At 43.6% G+C, this 16,245-nt stretch overlaps 1 protein-coding gene across 1 annotated transcript in view; it reads left to right on the top strand.

Annotated features, from left to right (window-relative positions):
* The window catches only part of LOC103809987 (hemicentin-1-like), a gene marked incomplete at both ends in the record, with an annotated part of 78,531 nt that overhangs the window by 11,496 nt on the left and 50,790 nt on the right, over window positions 1-16,245 (top strand). Inside the window, 13 exon segments of the mRNA XM_009082867.1 lie at window positions 424-544; window positions 1,085-1,348; window positions 1,872-2,016; window positions 4,383-4,504; window positions 7,367-7,509; window positions 7,511-7,643; window positions 10,001-10,142; window positions 10,553-10,680; window positions 11,325-11,438; window positions 12,486-12,644; window positions 13,154-13,348; window positions 14,273-14,371; window positions 15,213-15,340. Of these exon segments, the coding sequence (XP_009081115.1) occupies window positions 424-544; window positions 1,085-1,348; window positions 1,872-2,016; window positions 4,383-4,504; window positions 7,367-7,509; window positions 7,511-7,643; window positions 10,001-10,142; window positions 10,553-10,680; window positions 11,325-11,438; window positions 12,486-12,644; window positions 13,154-13,348; window positions 14,273-14,371; window positions 15,213-15,340 (1,893 nt within the window).

The following is a 16,245-nucleotide window of genomic DNA, read 5'->3' as shown; positions in this document are numbered from 1 at the left end:
AGGTCTCCTCCAACCTTGGTGATTCTATGATTCTAAGTAAATTGTTTATCCCTATTATCAGCAAAAATTTGACACTGATTTTTCTTTTGACTTTCTTTTTCCTTTACCATTTTGTAGTAGACTTTGTAACGGTCAGATCTTAACTTCCAGACCATCTCTCATTACAGCCATTGGCATGTGGCAAGTAGTTGTTGATCATGTGTGTCTGATTTACTTCCAAGACAAAACTGGCTCTCTTTGCTGACACCACAATGGTAGGCCCAAATATCCAGAAGCAAAGCTTTATTTGAAGGTGTTTTTCCTCCATGGCTTTTGGCCTGAGCCTCCTTTCTGTCCCGTTTTTAAGGAAAGCTGAAGTCTATCCACTGATCTCAGTGGATGGCTCAGAGACTTTGCAGTTCCTTGGTCTCTGTTGTTTTCCAGACCTCGAGCAGTGGAAGACACTCCGTCCGGATCACAGGGCTCAGCACCATTGACTTCCGCGCTGGGTTCTCCAGGAAGCCAACGCTGGACTTCAAAAAAACATCCAGCAGACCTGTGCAAGGTTTGTCCCCGTGCTGGCCCAAGCCAAGGACATTCTGGGTCCCACAAATCGAGCAGAACTCTGTGATAGCTTTGTGCTAACTCTGGGGTACTGTTGGTTGGTTCTTGGGGATCTTTGTGAGAGCAGCCAACATTCCTGTTTTATCATATCGTATTATTTTATTGCACTGACTTGTTGGGTTTTTTGAATCCAGATATTTTTAGCTGTGAAATGCCTCCAAGTTGCAGCACTGTTTGTGTTCCTTCTGGGGCTGCAGAAAAAGCCTGTGTTGCCTGGAGCATGGTGAGGGGTTGATAAAGCAGCTGTTATTTCAGGAACACCTGTTGGAAATTGGGCAGTTAAGCCTAACCCAGCTGTGTCTCCTGACAGCTAATGAGCACAGCTTCATCTAATTTAGCCTTTGCCTACTTAGTGTGGGCAGGGGCTGGGGCTGAATGCTGCATTCATGGGGAGGTGAGCCAGACAGATGGACTTTAACCTTCCATGTTTTCATTATTTACTTTTTTTAGCACTTAAAATAGTGTGTTTCTGTTTTTCCAGGGATTCCTACCTTCGTGCTGCTGAATACCACGGGGATCCTGCTTCCTGCTAGGGTAGACCAACTGGAGCTTCTGAGTATTACAGGGGAACTTCTGAAGACCTTGCCTGTGAAATACTATCCCGACAGAAAACCCTATGGACTGTGGAATATTTCTCACTTCATTCCACCAGATGAAGCTTTTTTTGTTAAAATAACAGGCTATGACAAGGATGATTATCTCTTCCAGAGAGTTTCAAGTGTTTCATTTTCCAGCATTACTCCTGGTAAGAGATTTTTAACTTGAACTGAATATATATTTGTCATATCTGAATCAGTTAAAATCGATATCTCGTATGTTTTTATGACTTATGCAAGGACTTTCTGTGTTGTTTCCTTCCTAAGTTCTGTCTCCAGGTTGTGATGGACAAATTAATATTGTTATCTGCTAAATATAACTTGATCAGAAATTGAATTTCCTTGTAATAGAAGGTGCAGGGAGAGGATAGAGGGAATGGCCTTGAGCTGAGCCAGGGCAGAGTCAGATTGGGTGTGAGGAGAAATGTTTTGCCTGTTGTGGTGTTCAGCACTGGGATATTGCCCAGGGAGGTGGTGCAGTCACCATCCCTGGAGGTGTTTCAGAGGTGTCTGATGTGGCACTGAGGGATCTGGTTAGGGATTCCAGCAGTGACAGGTTAATGCTTGGATTTGATCTTGGAGGTCTCCTCCAACCTCCATGACTTTATGCAAAAGACAGGTGATATGTAGGTAGCTGTTAATATACTCTTTGGGGGATGTTTTTTTTTTCAGATGCTCCAAAAGTGACAATGCCCATCAAGACTCCAGGCTATTATTTGCAGCCAGGCTCTGTTCCTTGCCATGTGGAAAGCCTGATACCTTTTACTCAGCGTTTTACTAAAAATGGGGTAAAACTAGGAGTGGATCAGTTCTTCAAGTAAGTAGTGACCCTTTTTCCTTGATACTGTTTTATTTCCTTGTTATTTTTGCTTATATCCTATGACTTCTCTTCTGTTATTCCTGGTGCTATCCCTTAGGGAGGCTGTATTTTATGGAAATATTTATCACATTTAGATCTATATCTATATATGATACACAGGGGAGGGTTTACACTCTGTGCAGGTGATGGGATTATATGGTTCTGGCCAAAATCTCCCTCAAGTGTGGGACTGATAAACTGGCTCTAAAAGTCTAGAAGGTGAATGATTTTAATTTGTATTTTTAAAAGCTGTGCCAAATAGATTGGTAATTACTTCTGTTTGTGAAACACACCCCTCACTCTGCCCCACATTGAGATACAGATGAATGTGTAACACACATTAGTTTGTTTTATTTTTAATGCCTTTTGTGAGTGCACTAGAATTATGTCCAGTGACCAACCCTGGATAATTTTCCTCTTTTGAAATAGGAAAATTTATCCTGAAGGTACGTGAAAGCTCTTCAGGTTTCTGTGTAGAAAAAGGACTGCATACTCTTTATCTATAGAATGAGATGAGAATAATTGAAAATATCAGAAATTTGTTAAAATGCTCACTAATCCCTTGTGATTCTGGTTGTTGGAAACAGAAGGGAGGTGTGTGCTAGCAAACAGTGTCAGCAATGTCTTGTGAAGCACCTCAGGAGAAGACTGAAGAGTAAGTTCTAGCATTCCATAGCAGGTACAGGACTACCAGAACAAACACATTGTGCAGCTCCCTTGCCCACTGCTGGCAGTGTGAAATGCTGCAGCTTTGGTGTGGTTTTGTGTTTAATGAGGTGCCATCTACATGGAGTCAACCCCAGCACATACTTAAGCAGCCTGTAATGTTTTCCATTCCTCAGTTATCAAACCACACACTTCTCCTTGTTTTTCACACATCCAGCACCTCTCTGATTGGGCTGCATTCTTTGTTTTCCTGTCACAGAGCAGATGAATGAACAGACCCTCTAAGTTAATTTAACAAAATATATCTCAAGCCAAGTAGTGTTGATCTCACTGAAATAGGATCCAATTCAGCTTGGCCTGTCTGCATTTTGCTGGTAGTGAAGTCCTTCATAGCAACCTGACTACAGGAGTATCTTCCTGTTGCAGACTGACCAGATAAGCAGCTCAAACAGCAAATTGCATATGCAGTAGATGATGTGGGTAAATGATCCCTTAATGCTGAAAGGTGCTGAGTTATCCTGTAGCACATGTTGTGAGAGTTGTGTGCAGTTCCTGCTTGTTAGTGGAGCAAATGCCCCGAGGTGTGTGTTACTCATTGCTGCCTGTGTTGTTTTGAGTGTGTTTTAACAGACCCCCAGACATCTTTGTCTTGCCAAGCTGTTCCATTCTGGACACATTTCCCTTCTGTTCTCAAGGCTTCCGTGTTTGACATCAGATGTATAGCACAAGTCAGGAGGGAAGAGGAATAGGATTGCCTAACTTCACTTTTAACATGTTTTCCATGGAAAAGAGGAGTTTCTCACTTTTCATTTGGAAGAAGTGCTACCTTATTCTTTAGTGTTGGCAGTTGCTGCCATGTCCATTTGCCAGCATTGTGCTGTGAAATGTCACAGATTTGATGTATGATATATTAGGTTATCTGGAGTAAATCTGAAATAAGAGGGAAAAAGTAGGAAGGCATTTAAGGTCACCATACACTGTTTCCATGTGTGGTGGAGTTGGATTGTCTGCCTCATAGTGCTGCAGCATTGAACTTCCACACACATTCCAAGTCTCTTGTTCCTTCTGTGTCCTTTAAGGGCTGATAAATCAATCTATTCACACAAACAAAGGGGTCACTGATTTAGTGTTTTCCTGTAACGTGGCAATGACTTGCCAAAACTGTTGTGGATATTTTGGTGCTTATCAGTTTTGTTTATGTGCCATGGCAACAAGTGATGAGGAGCACTGGGACACTGCAGAACCACTGGTTTGCTCATCTATGTCATCATCTGGTCTGAAGTTGTGTCAGGGGAGGGTTAGGTTGGAGATCAGGACAAGGTTCTTCCCCCAGAGGTGTTTGGGCACTGAACAGCTCCCAGGGCAGTGTCACAGCCCCAAGGCTGACAGAGCTCCAGGAGTGTTTGGCCAATGCTCTCAGCACAGGGTGTGATTGCTGGGACCAGGAGTTGGACTCGATGATCCTTGTGGGTCCTTCCAATTCCAAATATTCCTTGATTTCTTTAAATGAAATCCATACAGTTAGATCCACTCCGGTTCATCAGAGTCTGTTTTTCCTGATGATTATGAAAATCTCCTGTCTCTATAGTGGGAAAACCAAGCTAGTGTGCCCCTTGTTCCTCCAGGGATTTAGTGACTATGCCCTTTTCTTCCTCCAGAGAGTCATCCAGTATGAGCTGGGAGATTGCCCAGGTCTCCTTGGCTGACGAAGGCTTTTATGAGTGCATGGCGAGCAGCAGCGCCGGGACGGGGCGAGCACAGACCTTTCTGGATGTCTCAGGTGGGTACCAGGACATCATTCTGAGGGATTCAAAGTGAATAACAAGGGTGAAGTAAGTCAAATTCAATGAGGAACAATTTGGCCTCATTGATGTGGCACTTCACAATATGGTTCAGTGGCCATGGTGGTGTTAGGTCAAAGGTTGGACTTGATCTTGGAGCCGTTTTCCAACCATAATAATTCTAAAATTCAGCCTAATCACAAAGATAATTATGAGTCAACAGTGGTATCTAGTTGCTAAAAGGTTAGGAATCATGGTGTATCTTCCTTACAGGAGTTAATGACCTGCTCAGACTTCAGACACTAAATGATTGTACCCCATTGATTAGTACCGAATAAAGTTAGTCCTTTTACTCTGTCAGAGCAATTTAGCTTAAGCAGCTACAAACCAAGATGCTACCCAAGCACAGATGGAGGAAACACAAACCCAGGATGGTGATGAGCTGTGTCAGCAGGCAGGAGAAGTCTTCTGCAGGAAGGTGACTTGCAGGAAGGATTAGAAGAAAAGCTGATTTTATGCCTGTGGGTGGGTGGATGAAAACCCTGTCCCTTTTGTCACTGAATTTTTCACAGTTGCAATACAATCAGAGGCAAGGGGGTAATTTCTGGTTTGTAACAAAGTTCCATCCTATATAGAGCCTTGTGTTGGTGCTGATCAGACATGGGCCATACAGCAGTGTGAGCTGTTGCTCTGGAGTTGGGAAAACACTGGAGCTGAGTCAGTTCATTTCATGCAACATTGGGGATGGTAGAGCCCAGAACAACATTTTCCACTCAGGGTTTCATGTAATGGCTTGAAATCAAAGTAATCCTGTCTTTTATCTCCTGTAGTAGTTACTTCAGGTTAGGTAACCTGGATTATTCGTCAGAGAATCACAAAACAGTTCTAGAGGTAGAGACCTTTGGAAGTCACCTTGTCCAAGTCACAGCTTAAAGCAGAATTAACTTCCAAGCTTGATTGGTTTTTTCAGGAACTTGTCCAATCAAACTTTGAATGTCCCCAAGGATAGAGATTTCACAAGCTCCATGGGCAGCCTTCAGCACTTAACTACCCCCACTAGGAAAATATTTTGCATGTCTAGTCAGAATTTCCCCTGCTGCATGTTATGGCCACAGACTCTCATCTTTTCTTTTTTGTTTGTTTGTTTCAGTCTCCTGTGCCCTGAGAAGACTCTGTGTATTCCCTAAAACAACTCTCAGTAGTTGGAGAGTGTGGCTCTCTAACCCTTCACCTTCCCTTTTTCCAGGCAAAGATGTTCCTCTTACTGCAGTATGAGAGAAACCAAGGAAACCAGTGTGATGATTCCTGATTCCATGCAAGTTTGTAGTTAAACAGCCCTCTTGGACCAAGTGGGAGATTTGAGGAGAGGAGCATGGTTGTAGTCACACGAAGCAGAATAGAACAGGAGCATCAGTGCTTGTCCAAGTCCTACTCTAAAGCACCATTTTGTATTTTGGCTACAAAAATCATTCAAGTAGATAGGACATCCCCATGTGCCTCTTTCTGACCATGTTTTGGAGGATAAGAAATTGTGAGCATAAAGATTCTTAGTCTGGAAGTTAGAATCATAGAACCATCAAGGTTAGAAGAGATCTCTAAGATCATCAAGTCCAACCATTAACCTGTCACTGCTGGAATCCCTAAACTGTATCCTCCAGTGCCAGATCCAGATGCCTCTCAAACACCTCCAGGAATGGTGACTCCACCACCTCCCTGGGCAATATTCCAGTGCCTGAACACCCTAATAGGGAAGAAATTTTTCCTAACATCTCCTCTGACTCTCCCTGTCTCAGCTTGTGGCCATTCCCTGTATCCTCTCCCTGCAGCCGTGGCAGGAGAGACACCCCCCACAGCTCAACCATCCTCCTCCTCAAAGAGAAACCTGAGAGAGAATCACAGATGTTGGTAGCACTAGAAAGTCAAGAGTAAGGAGGGGAAAAATCCCCTGGTTTACAGAGCACTGAGGGAATGCCTGGGACTGACTCACTGTGTAAACATGAGCAATTTGTTCTGTTTGGAGCCCTGCAGAGGTTTAATGTGAGGGAGATGCTTTGAAATCCTTATGTACAAATATTTGCAAGAAAACTGGTTGAAATTTCTTCTTTAAGCACAGCAAACAATCTTTTCAAGTGTCCTTCGTTTGCCCAGCTGACAGCCTATCACAGGTAACCCATTTTGGCAACTGCTGTGTGAAAGGTATTGGAGCTGTGTCAACATTTTCTACTCTCAGAGAAAGCAAGCACTTGAGTTTGACTTCAAATCTTTCAGTTGTCAAATGGATCATTAGCTTGTGCAGGCACCTTAACTGAAGGGCCAGTAAAGGAGCACTGGGAGTTCAGCTGGGAGTTTGGCTGGGGTTGGCTGTGTGTGTGCACTGTGGTGCAAAGAGGCTGGTGTAGTCCAAAAGATGATGTGCCACACCAGTCTGACAGTCAGGAGATGGGGATTCTAGTCTGTCTGTGTTTATTACCTCCCTCTACAACTCCCTGACAGGAGGTTGGAGTCAGGTGGGGGTTGGTCTCTGCTCCCAGGCAACAGCAGCAGGACAAGAGGGCACAGACTCAAGCTCTGCCAGGGGAGGGTTAGGTTGGGGATTAGGCAGAGAGTTTTTCTGGAGAGAGTGCTCAGGCATTGGAATGTGCTGCCCAGGGAGGTGGTGGATTCCCCATCCCTGGAGGTTTTCAAGCTGAGACTGGATGTGGCACTTAGTGCCATGGGCTAGTGACCACGGGAGGGTTGGACTTGATGATCTTGGAGGTCTCTTCCAACCTGGTTGATTCTTTGAAGAAACCACAAATGCAGCAGAGCTTCCCCCATCTCTCCCTTACAGTTTGGTTGTTCATCCTGCTCTCTTTGTGCAGAGCCTCCTCCTGTGATTGAGGTTCCCAACAATGTCACAGTCGTGCCTGGGGAAGGAGCCATCCTGACCTGCCTGGCCCTGAGCTCGGTGCGCTACAACCTGACGTGGCAGCGGCAGGGGCGGGACGCCAGGGTGGGGGGGCCGGCTGCGGGTGAGGGTGATGAGTAACCTGTCTCTGGAGGTGAAGGCTGTCAGGCTGACAGATGCTGGAAGGTACGACTGCATCGCTGCTAACGAGGGTGGATCCACCACGGCCTCAGTCTTCCTCACCGTGCAAGGTAACGAGGAGCTGCGTGTCCGCCTTGCGCTCTCAGGGTTTGTATTGGAACAGGTTGCCCAGAGGAGCTGTGGCCCTGCTGGAGTAGGAAGGTTGAACCATTGTGGTCCCTTTTACCCTAATTGATTCTGGGATTCTGTGGTTCCTAGCTGCCTGTCTTGGGCTGAGAAGATGCAGAACTCCAAGTCTTTTAGAAGGAGAACTTTTGTGTCCACTTGTAGGTGATTCCAACAGGATTTCTGCTGGCAGATGCTTCTGGATCATGCTCCATGCAGAGTATTAATTAACTTTGCTGCTCTAAATCTAGTACTTTGTTAGCTGATGGAAAAGTAATGAAATGATGGTAAAAAAACCTGAAATTGAATGGAATTGCTTGACTTAAAGTGCTCCAAAACAGAGAAAGAGCAAAAGTGGAATTGTAACCCTTACTAATGGGATGTAATTTTTACAGGAAGAGCATATTGGTTACCAAGGTGCAGTAAGTAGGTGTGCAATCAATTGTCCTAGGACAAAACACAGCAGAATGAAGTGTTTCTTCATTGATCTGTTAGCTCTAGATGGATGCAGCAGAGTTAAAACTTAGAGAAATCTAAGTTAGTTAGAAACTAACTTGAATTTTTACCAAGGCTAAAAAAGAAAGCCATGCAAAAACCTCAACCCCATATGTTGGAAAACTTAGTTTTTAATCCTACAGGATTTTTCCTGTCAAGACTCTCATTCAAGCATGTCAAAGGCAGCAAGAGAAGAGCCCCTCTCCCTCGTTCATCTCTCCCTGGGATTCAGATTTCCCTCCCTGATGTCTGCAGGCCAGCTGTGAGCTCTAACACAATCACCAAATTGCTTCTGGCAGTTCTTTTTTTTTTTCTAGTAGAGCTAAAGAAGTTTTACTGCTACCACAGCAGAATATTGAATTTCAAGTCACTTATATATGTAGGAAGATTATATCAAATAGTTGGGAATTACATTTTGGCTGGTATGGGTGGTGCTAACAGCTTTCAAACATGTCTGAGATAACCCTCTTGGGCAGTTTGGGCTTAGCTGAGAGTCTGAGTTGTGTTTTCTTTGATTTCTGATGATAGATGCTTAGAACAGAATAAATATGCAGGAAGCACCGAGCTGCAGCTGAATTCAGCTTTGTGCAGCAGTGACTGCCTCTCTTTGCTTGGGAAAAATAATTACTGCCAACCTTTCCCATGCAGGAGCTGAGTGGTATCTGAAGGGTTTGCATGCACAGTTATTTGTCATCATTTTAATTTGCTTGGCCAAAATGATTTCCGTCAGATTTCCCGAGGTACTTAGTGTGTGATTGTCATGTACAACTCGTAGTGCTTGTTAGGGCCTAAAGCAGTTTGCAAAAGAGCAATTTCTGTTTGGCAGCAAAGAGTCCAGGGTGGCTAGATGTAAGAGCAAAAGCTTTATGGGCTTGTCATTAACATGCTGAAGAGGGAAATTTGAAGTCTTGTTAATTGATGGAGTTGGGTTTGGGCTTTGTGTAGTTGCAAGTAATTCATGATGTCAAATTAATTCATGTTGAAGGCCTTTATTATTGTTGGAACAGCTCCAGGTAGATCTCTGAATTTTGGATCATAAGAGAATAAACACTGCTTTCATCCCCATTTTCTTTCTGGGGTGAGAGTTAAGGCAGAGGACAAATGCTGGTGGCTCTAAAAATAACTCAGCATCTGCTTTCCATGCTGCAGTAAACCTGGGGTTTGAAAACTCTTGGTTTGATGCTGCTGTTCCTGAAAGGGAATATTCATCTCACTTTTGTGCCAGCAGCTGTGCAAATACAGACTGGAGGCTCCAGTGGGAGTTGACTTTGTCCCCCCAGTTCGATGTTCTGTGCTGAGGAGAACACACAATACCCAGTCACTAATTGTTCCACACTAGAATGGAGCACAGGTTGGTGAAGATCTCGTTTCAGACCTGTGCAGTGGAGATGTAGTGCTCTGAGTGGTCTGGGAGGTCATGGAATGAGTTAAATTCCAAGGAGTATTGATGCTTCTTTGGTGTTTAGTGCTCTGACTAACTCAAAGTATGTGCTCATGTTTGGGTGTTGTGCAATAGTGGAGAGAGATCTGCTGTTCTTCTTTATGCTTTTAATTTGATGTTTGAGCATTTGCAAATCACTTAATGACTTCCTATCTCACTTTCTACCAGTCCAAAGTCCCTTTGTAGCTCTCTTGGAGCCTCTTTAGGCACTGGAAAAAGCTCTGAGGTCTGTGCTGTGATCGTGGGCTCTGACCCACTGACCTTGGATTATTTTCTCTCTATGGACCTGCTTGAAAATGGGAGTAAGGTGGTTATTGTAAGCTGTAAGTGATGTTTTTAATCGCTGCTTTTAATTTATTTTGCTAGAGCCACCTAGGCTTGTCATTTCACCTAAGAATCAGACTTTCACGGAAGGCTCTGAAGTGTCCATCAGGTGTTCTGCAACAGGTTATCCCAAGCCAAGAGTTGTGTGGACACACAATGACATGTTCATCATTGGTTCAAACAGGTAGGGGTTGTAGCTTTCTCTCCTCTTATTTCCTATGTGGGAAAGAAGGTTGGAATAATGCCAAAATATTCAGACTACCTTTTCCACAGGAGCCTGTGAATTTTGGAAACTGCACTTCAAGCTTTGCTATTGTATCTAACTGCAGTTGGTTCATCTCTGAAGGAGAAATACTTTAGTTCTCTTCTTCAGAAGGTTTATTTAACAAGATCAATATAAATACTTCTCACAAAATGTAGTGCTGTTCTCTGCTAGATAAACAGCAATATTAGTACTTTATATACTTATATCATGAGAAAAAACCCAGAAATACCCATTTATAACCCAGCTGGTCGTGCTGCTGTGGCAGGTTGGAGTATGGATATAACCATTGCTCTTTTTGCTTGTTTTGCTTGGTCCCTGTGTGTCCCCAGGTATAGATTGGCCCCTGAAGGCACCTTAACCATAAGAAAGGCAATTCCCAAAGATGCAGGAATTTATGGCTGCTTGGCCAGTAACTCAGCTGGGACAGAGAAACAGACATCCACCCTCACCTACATCGGTAAGTGGAAGAAACAACGTAGAGACATGAAAAAAAGCAAGCTAAAACATCAGGAAGGAGCTGCTAACATTGGTGGCACTGTGCAGGACATACTGGTAGAAATTTCAGCAGAAGATGATGTTGAACAGCTCACACATGTCCCTTCTGTTTTCTCTTCAAACCTGTGTGGTATTGTTAGGTGATATTTGGGGCTCGGTGTTTCTTCTTGTGTTGTTTCCAAGGTTAAAAAAAACCCTAAAATTGGGTATTTCTGTGGGGTAGGTTCAGAAGCCTGAGTAGGTGTTGGGAAAAGGAATTGTGTTTCTGTATCTAAACACTCTGTTAATAGATTAATGGTAAAGTGCTGAAGTTTTTGATGACCAACATCAGTCTGAAGGAGAGAGTGACTCTTGATGCTTTTACATAGCGAAACTTTCCTGATTCTTTCCTTACACTCCCTGTACATTCTACATACGATTCAGGTGCTCTAGACCAGACTTAGCTTTTCTGTGTTTCCTAGTGTTTATCTGTCACCTTATATGACTTCTGAGCCTGTTTGACTCTTAATGCAAATATTCTTCCATGTAACAAGAGAAAATCAGAGTCTTTCATGGTTTATTTGCTTTGGACAAGGACCTCATTTTTTGTCTCTCTTTCCTTTTTAGAGGGCCCAACACTGACTGTAGTTCAGAGTGAAATTCTGGTTGGTCTTGGAGACACAACAGTTATGGAGTGTAAAACAACTGGCATCCCACCCCCTCAAGTGAAATGGTTTAAAGGTGTGCTCCTTACTCGGTGTTTGGTTTATTGACATGAGCAGCAACATTTAGGACAATCACTTGAGGTGACTTCATTTTTCTCAGGAGCTTTATGTTGTATTCAACCAGTGGTGGATCTGTGAAATTCTCTTAAGTCTAGAAGATATGGCACTGACCTTTAGGGCATAAATCCTTGCTCCTGTTTAGAGACAGTGAGTTAACATGCTGTAGTATAATTAATAATAAAAATAAAAAGCTGAGCCTCTTCCCTTCTTAAGTACAACCTAGGGATTTTATACATGCAATTTCTTTGTAGTGAGGTGGGATATTTGATATCAGAATTGCAGAAGTTTTTCTAGAGTTAAATGGGAGTCAGAATCTCATTGCTTGAGGGCTCTAGACTGAACATTTGCTCTCAGGATAAGCACCTGACTCCTGCACATGACTGTATAATCCACCTGCCTGTTGGTTTTCTGGAAAACCAGTAGTCTGGTTAGCCAACAGAGAGCTCATGCAGTTCAGTTTTCCATTGCTGAGGGAAGCACAAAACACCCTGTGGTCTTCCCTCAAAGGAAGCTTCTTCTGCCCTCGCTGCAGTGACTGGATGGTTGGCATTTAAGGCAGGAGTCTGTGCTCATCCCAGAGAGCACACGTGGGCCAGTTCTGAATGTTACACGTCAGTACTGTGGCTCCTGCTGGGTCTGGGAGGCAGCAGAGTTGTTTTCAGGGTCTGTGGAGCTCTTGGCTTGGCACAGAGCTGGCAGACAAGTGGCTGCCACATGTAGTCTCTGCTTTGGGAAGGAGAAATACAGCCTGGCACACTGTTCTACTGCTGATCTCTGCCCAAAGCTGCTTGGGTTTGTGTTTCCCTTGTGAAACCAATAAGCAAAAAGGAATGTATCCAATGTAGTAATGATTTTTTTCCCTCTCAGCTGAGTGGGAATCAGAGCATTCCCCTGCTGAGTGCTTGCAGCCATGCTGTGAACTATCTCAAACTTGGGCACTGCGTTGGTGAAAGAAAGGAGAAATACTGTTATACTTCAGTTGCCTTTTTGTATCTCGACTTAGGTGACTTAGAGTTGAGGGCATCAGCATTTCTCATTATTGATACTCATCGGGGCCTTCTGAAGATCCAGGAAACACAAGACCTGGATGCTGGTGACTATACCTGTGTGGCTGCCAACGATGCAGGGAGAGCTTCTGGCAAGATAACTCTAGATGTTGGCTGTAAGTAAATTGAAACTTGGATGGGAAACACTCCAATTTCAGTGTTTCGGTGACTGGTGCCTGGTTCTCTGAACCTGAATCACAAATACGTGTAGAGCTCTGTATGTGCTAGGAACATCTTTTTGCTAGTGTTGACTAAACTGTCCCATTTGGACTTCAGCTTAGTCAACTTCATCTTAGACTCTTGGTCTAGGGGTTCCAGCAGTGAGAGGTTAATGGTTGGACTTGATCTGAGATGTCTCCTCCAACCTTGATGGCTGTGTGATTCTATGAGCATGCAGGGCCATCTCATGGGAGTGGCTCTAGTCTCATTTTCTGGAGATGTTTAGCCCATTTCTGTCTCCCCAGTGCAGAGCATGCAAGGCTGCTCCTGTAAGGTGTTGCTAGAGTTGGGAATGTTAGAAGAATAATTACACATAACGAGGCATAAATTCAGGTCATCGGTGGTGCAAGAGAATGCGAATATTGTGTTGCAACCACAATTCACTTGCTGTGGTTTTTCTCCCCAGCTCCCCCAGTTTTCACACAGGAGCCCAGCGATGAGTCTGCAGATCTTGGCTCCAACCTCACCCTGCCATGCTACGTGCAGGGCTACCCAGAGCCCAAGGTCAAGTGGCGGCGGCTGAACGGAGCTTCTCTCTTCTCCAGGCCGTTCGCCGTCAGTTCCGTCACACAGCTCAGGACAGGAGCACTGTCTATTCACAGTAGGTGGATTGAACTGAAAAAAACCCAAGGTTGTAGAAGGCAATGTGACTGCATGGCTTAATTAAGGTGCTAACTTTGTAAAAAGACTGGATTTTTGTCAGTGATTGTTCCTGATCCTGACTTCATTGCCTGTGATGTGTAGTTAGCTCATTTTCCTGTGAGTTTGTGATATCAGTTGTGTTTGGTCATTGGCTTCACTTCTTTTCATGAAAATGATTGCATCTTGGTTAAAATCTGTGGCTTGTGGTCTCTGTTGCTACTGAGGAGCTGTGGGTTTTCATTGTTTTAGTGGGTGTGTTTTGTGAGAGACTTGGGGTTTTTTTTAATTTTTATTTTGAGAGAATTGGTCCTAAACTCACTGTTTTTGACAAGTCCTAAATTAGGTAACACCTAAAACTCTGCAAGTGGCTTTGTGATTTCAGCTCCTTGAAGCATTTCAGTCACCCTTATTATTGCTCACCTTAGTGATGTTATTCTGTTTTCTTGGTTAGCTTTCTGATTCCTTTCTGGCTGGGTGAAGCAGTTCCTCTCTACTGTATATGCAGTGCAGTAACTCAGACTGTTTTGTAGCTGCTGTTCACATGCATTAACATGTTGCAGGATGTAGTGAGCAATATTCCATAGTCTATAGGACAGTGTATATATGTGGAGATATATAACGCACTACCATGATATTTATCCATGAGTAGATAGTATGTTAAGGTACCTGAAATAGATAAAGTGAAGAAAAGTATCATATGTGTTTATCTAATTTTTATTTTCTTTCACTCAAGTGCTCATAAAATCATTGTTTCTGTACTTGGTGACAGATGGAGAGGAATGATCTGCCCAAAACTGAGTATTTGAAGGTGAAAGATGAAAGGGTATCCATGTCTCATTTCAGATGCTGCAGTCAGATCTCTGTTTTTCCTCTCCCCCTCTAGATTTGTGGGTCAGTGATGAAGGGACTTATGTCTGTGAAGCTGAGAACCAGTTTGGAAGGATTCAGTCCCGGCCGGCCACGGTCACAGTGACTGGCCTGGGTAAGAGTGGTGCTCTGGCTGCTGTGGCTGGAGGTGTTTGGGCAGCAGACAGGGTGCTGGGGGCCATGGACACACACTGACCTCTCTGTGGGATGCATTTACACATGTCATCCACACAGACAGAATCAGAAGGCATTTGCATGAAACACTGGCATTGATTTCAGTGGGTTTTGCATGTTAGAGCATCCTTTGCATACATGAATTGGAATTAGTTCTCCCTGCACTTATAACAGACCTTACACAGGATATATCCTGTCTTTTGCTTCTTATTCCTAAGTGCACTTATTAATGAGTGAAAAATCACCATAATGGTGAATTCTAATGGCTCCTGCCATTTAATTCATCCTTAAAAAAAACCCACCAAAAATGGTTTGTGTCAGTGTTGGTGTGACTGGGAAGGAATCTCTGTGATCCAAGAGATTTTTTCCAGAGAGAGTGCTCAGGCATTGGAATGTGCTGCCCAGGGAGGTGGTGGATTCCCCATCCCTGGAGGTTTCCAAGCTGAGACTGGATGTGGCACTTAGTCAGTATTTTGCATGAGTAAGGTAAAATGACACATCAGCTGGTGTCAGGAGAACACGAGTTCTCATGGAAACCCTTGGTTGGATCCCCTTGTGCTGGACAGCATCTTCCATTTGCTACCATTCCTTGGGCTAAGGATCACTCTGTGTATTTCTCACTCTGTGTATTTCTCCTGCTTCCTCTCTCTCCTGTGCTTCCTCACCCCTTCCTTTGTTTCTCTTTTTCGCTTGCCTTTAACTTCATACTAATTTAATGCAATACTTTACATGAAGGTATAAAAATTCCTAATGATTTCTTCTGATTTTCCCTTTTGTTCAAGTCACACCTTTGATTGGAGCAAGCCCAGCCACGGCCAATGTCATTGAGGGCCAGCAGCTCTCTCTGCCATGTGTTCTGCTCGCTGGGAATCCCATTCCAGACCGGAGATGGATTAAAAACCGTATGGTGGTGAGGCTGCTTTGTTGCTTCTGAGATTTATTGGCAGAGAGAAGCAGCAACTGACATTTCAAAGCAAGATAACAGCTTGGTTTAATTTGCAAAAGTTAATATGATCCCTGCCCATGCCAGAGAATTTCTGACCCTGAAGCACAGATGAGGGAATAGGAGATGGTAGTGGGGGATGTGAAGGTCTAGAAAAGAACTTGGAACCAATGGTTTTGTGAATTGTCCTTTTATCTTCTACTTTACTTACTTTTCAATCAGTTTCATACGTTTTTGTAGCTTATGAATTTCATCCTTGGGCTCTGAGTGTGGGAGTGCTGGTGGAACATACCTATCAGAATGAGAAAAGTGCTGGAATTTAAACCCTGCTAACTGAAAAGCTTTGATTTGTGTGTTTATTAAAAATCAAGATACCAGGTGATTCCAGCCCAACCATTTTGGAGGTTCTAGGAAGGTGGAGTGAACACTGTGCCTGAGTTAGTTGTCTGAAGGAAGTTTCATTCCTTTAATAGTGAAATTACTGACTTTACATCCCTGTGAAGCTGCTTTTTTTATCTTGATTGCTAATTTCTCCCTAAAGCCCTTTCTCCACAGCTGCAATTAAAAAATAACAGCAAAATGTTTGATTTATTGTCCCCAAGCAGGACCTGCCACTACCTGACTCTGACTAGAGTTTTCTGCTCAGTTTTGGTGTCACAGGGAGTCACTGGCTGTTCCTTTTGTGACCAAACTGAATTTCTGGAATCACCAATAAAAATGCAGTGAAAAAAATCTGCTAAGTTTGGGTTTGCTGCATTAAAAGCATGAGTGGCAGCACTGAGTGTGCTGTGGCAAAACAGAGTTGCTGCTGCAGATCTTAATCTCACTCCAGCAGTAAGTACAAGGTGCAAACCAAAAGCCTTCATTCAAAT

The sequence above is a fragment of the Acanthisitta chloris genome, unplaced genomic scaffold, assembly GCF_000695815.1.
Source record: "Acanthisitta chloris isolate BGI_N310 unplaced genomic scaffold, ASM69581v1 scaffold18500, whole genome shotgun sequence".
Lineage (NCBI taxonomy): Eukaryota > Metazoa > Chordata > Aves > Passeriformes > Acanthisittidae > Acanthisitta > Acanthisitta chloris.
The sequence above is the reverse complement of the archived record's forward strand: the minus strand, read 5'-3'. Positions and strand labels throughout refer to the sequence as shown.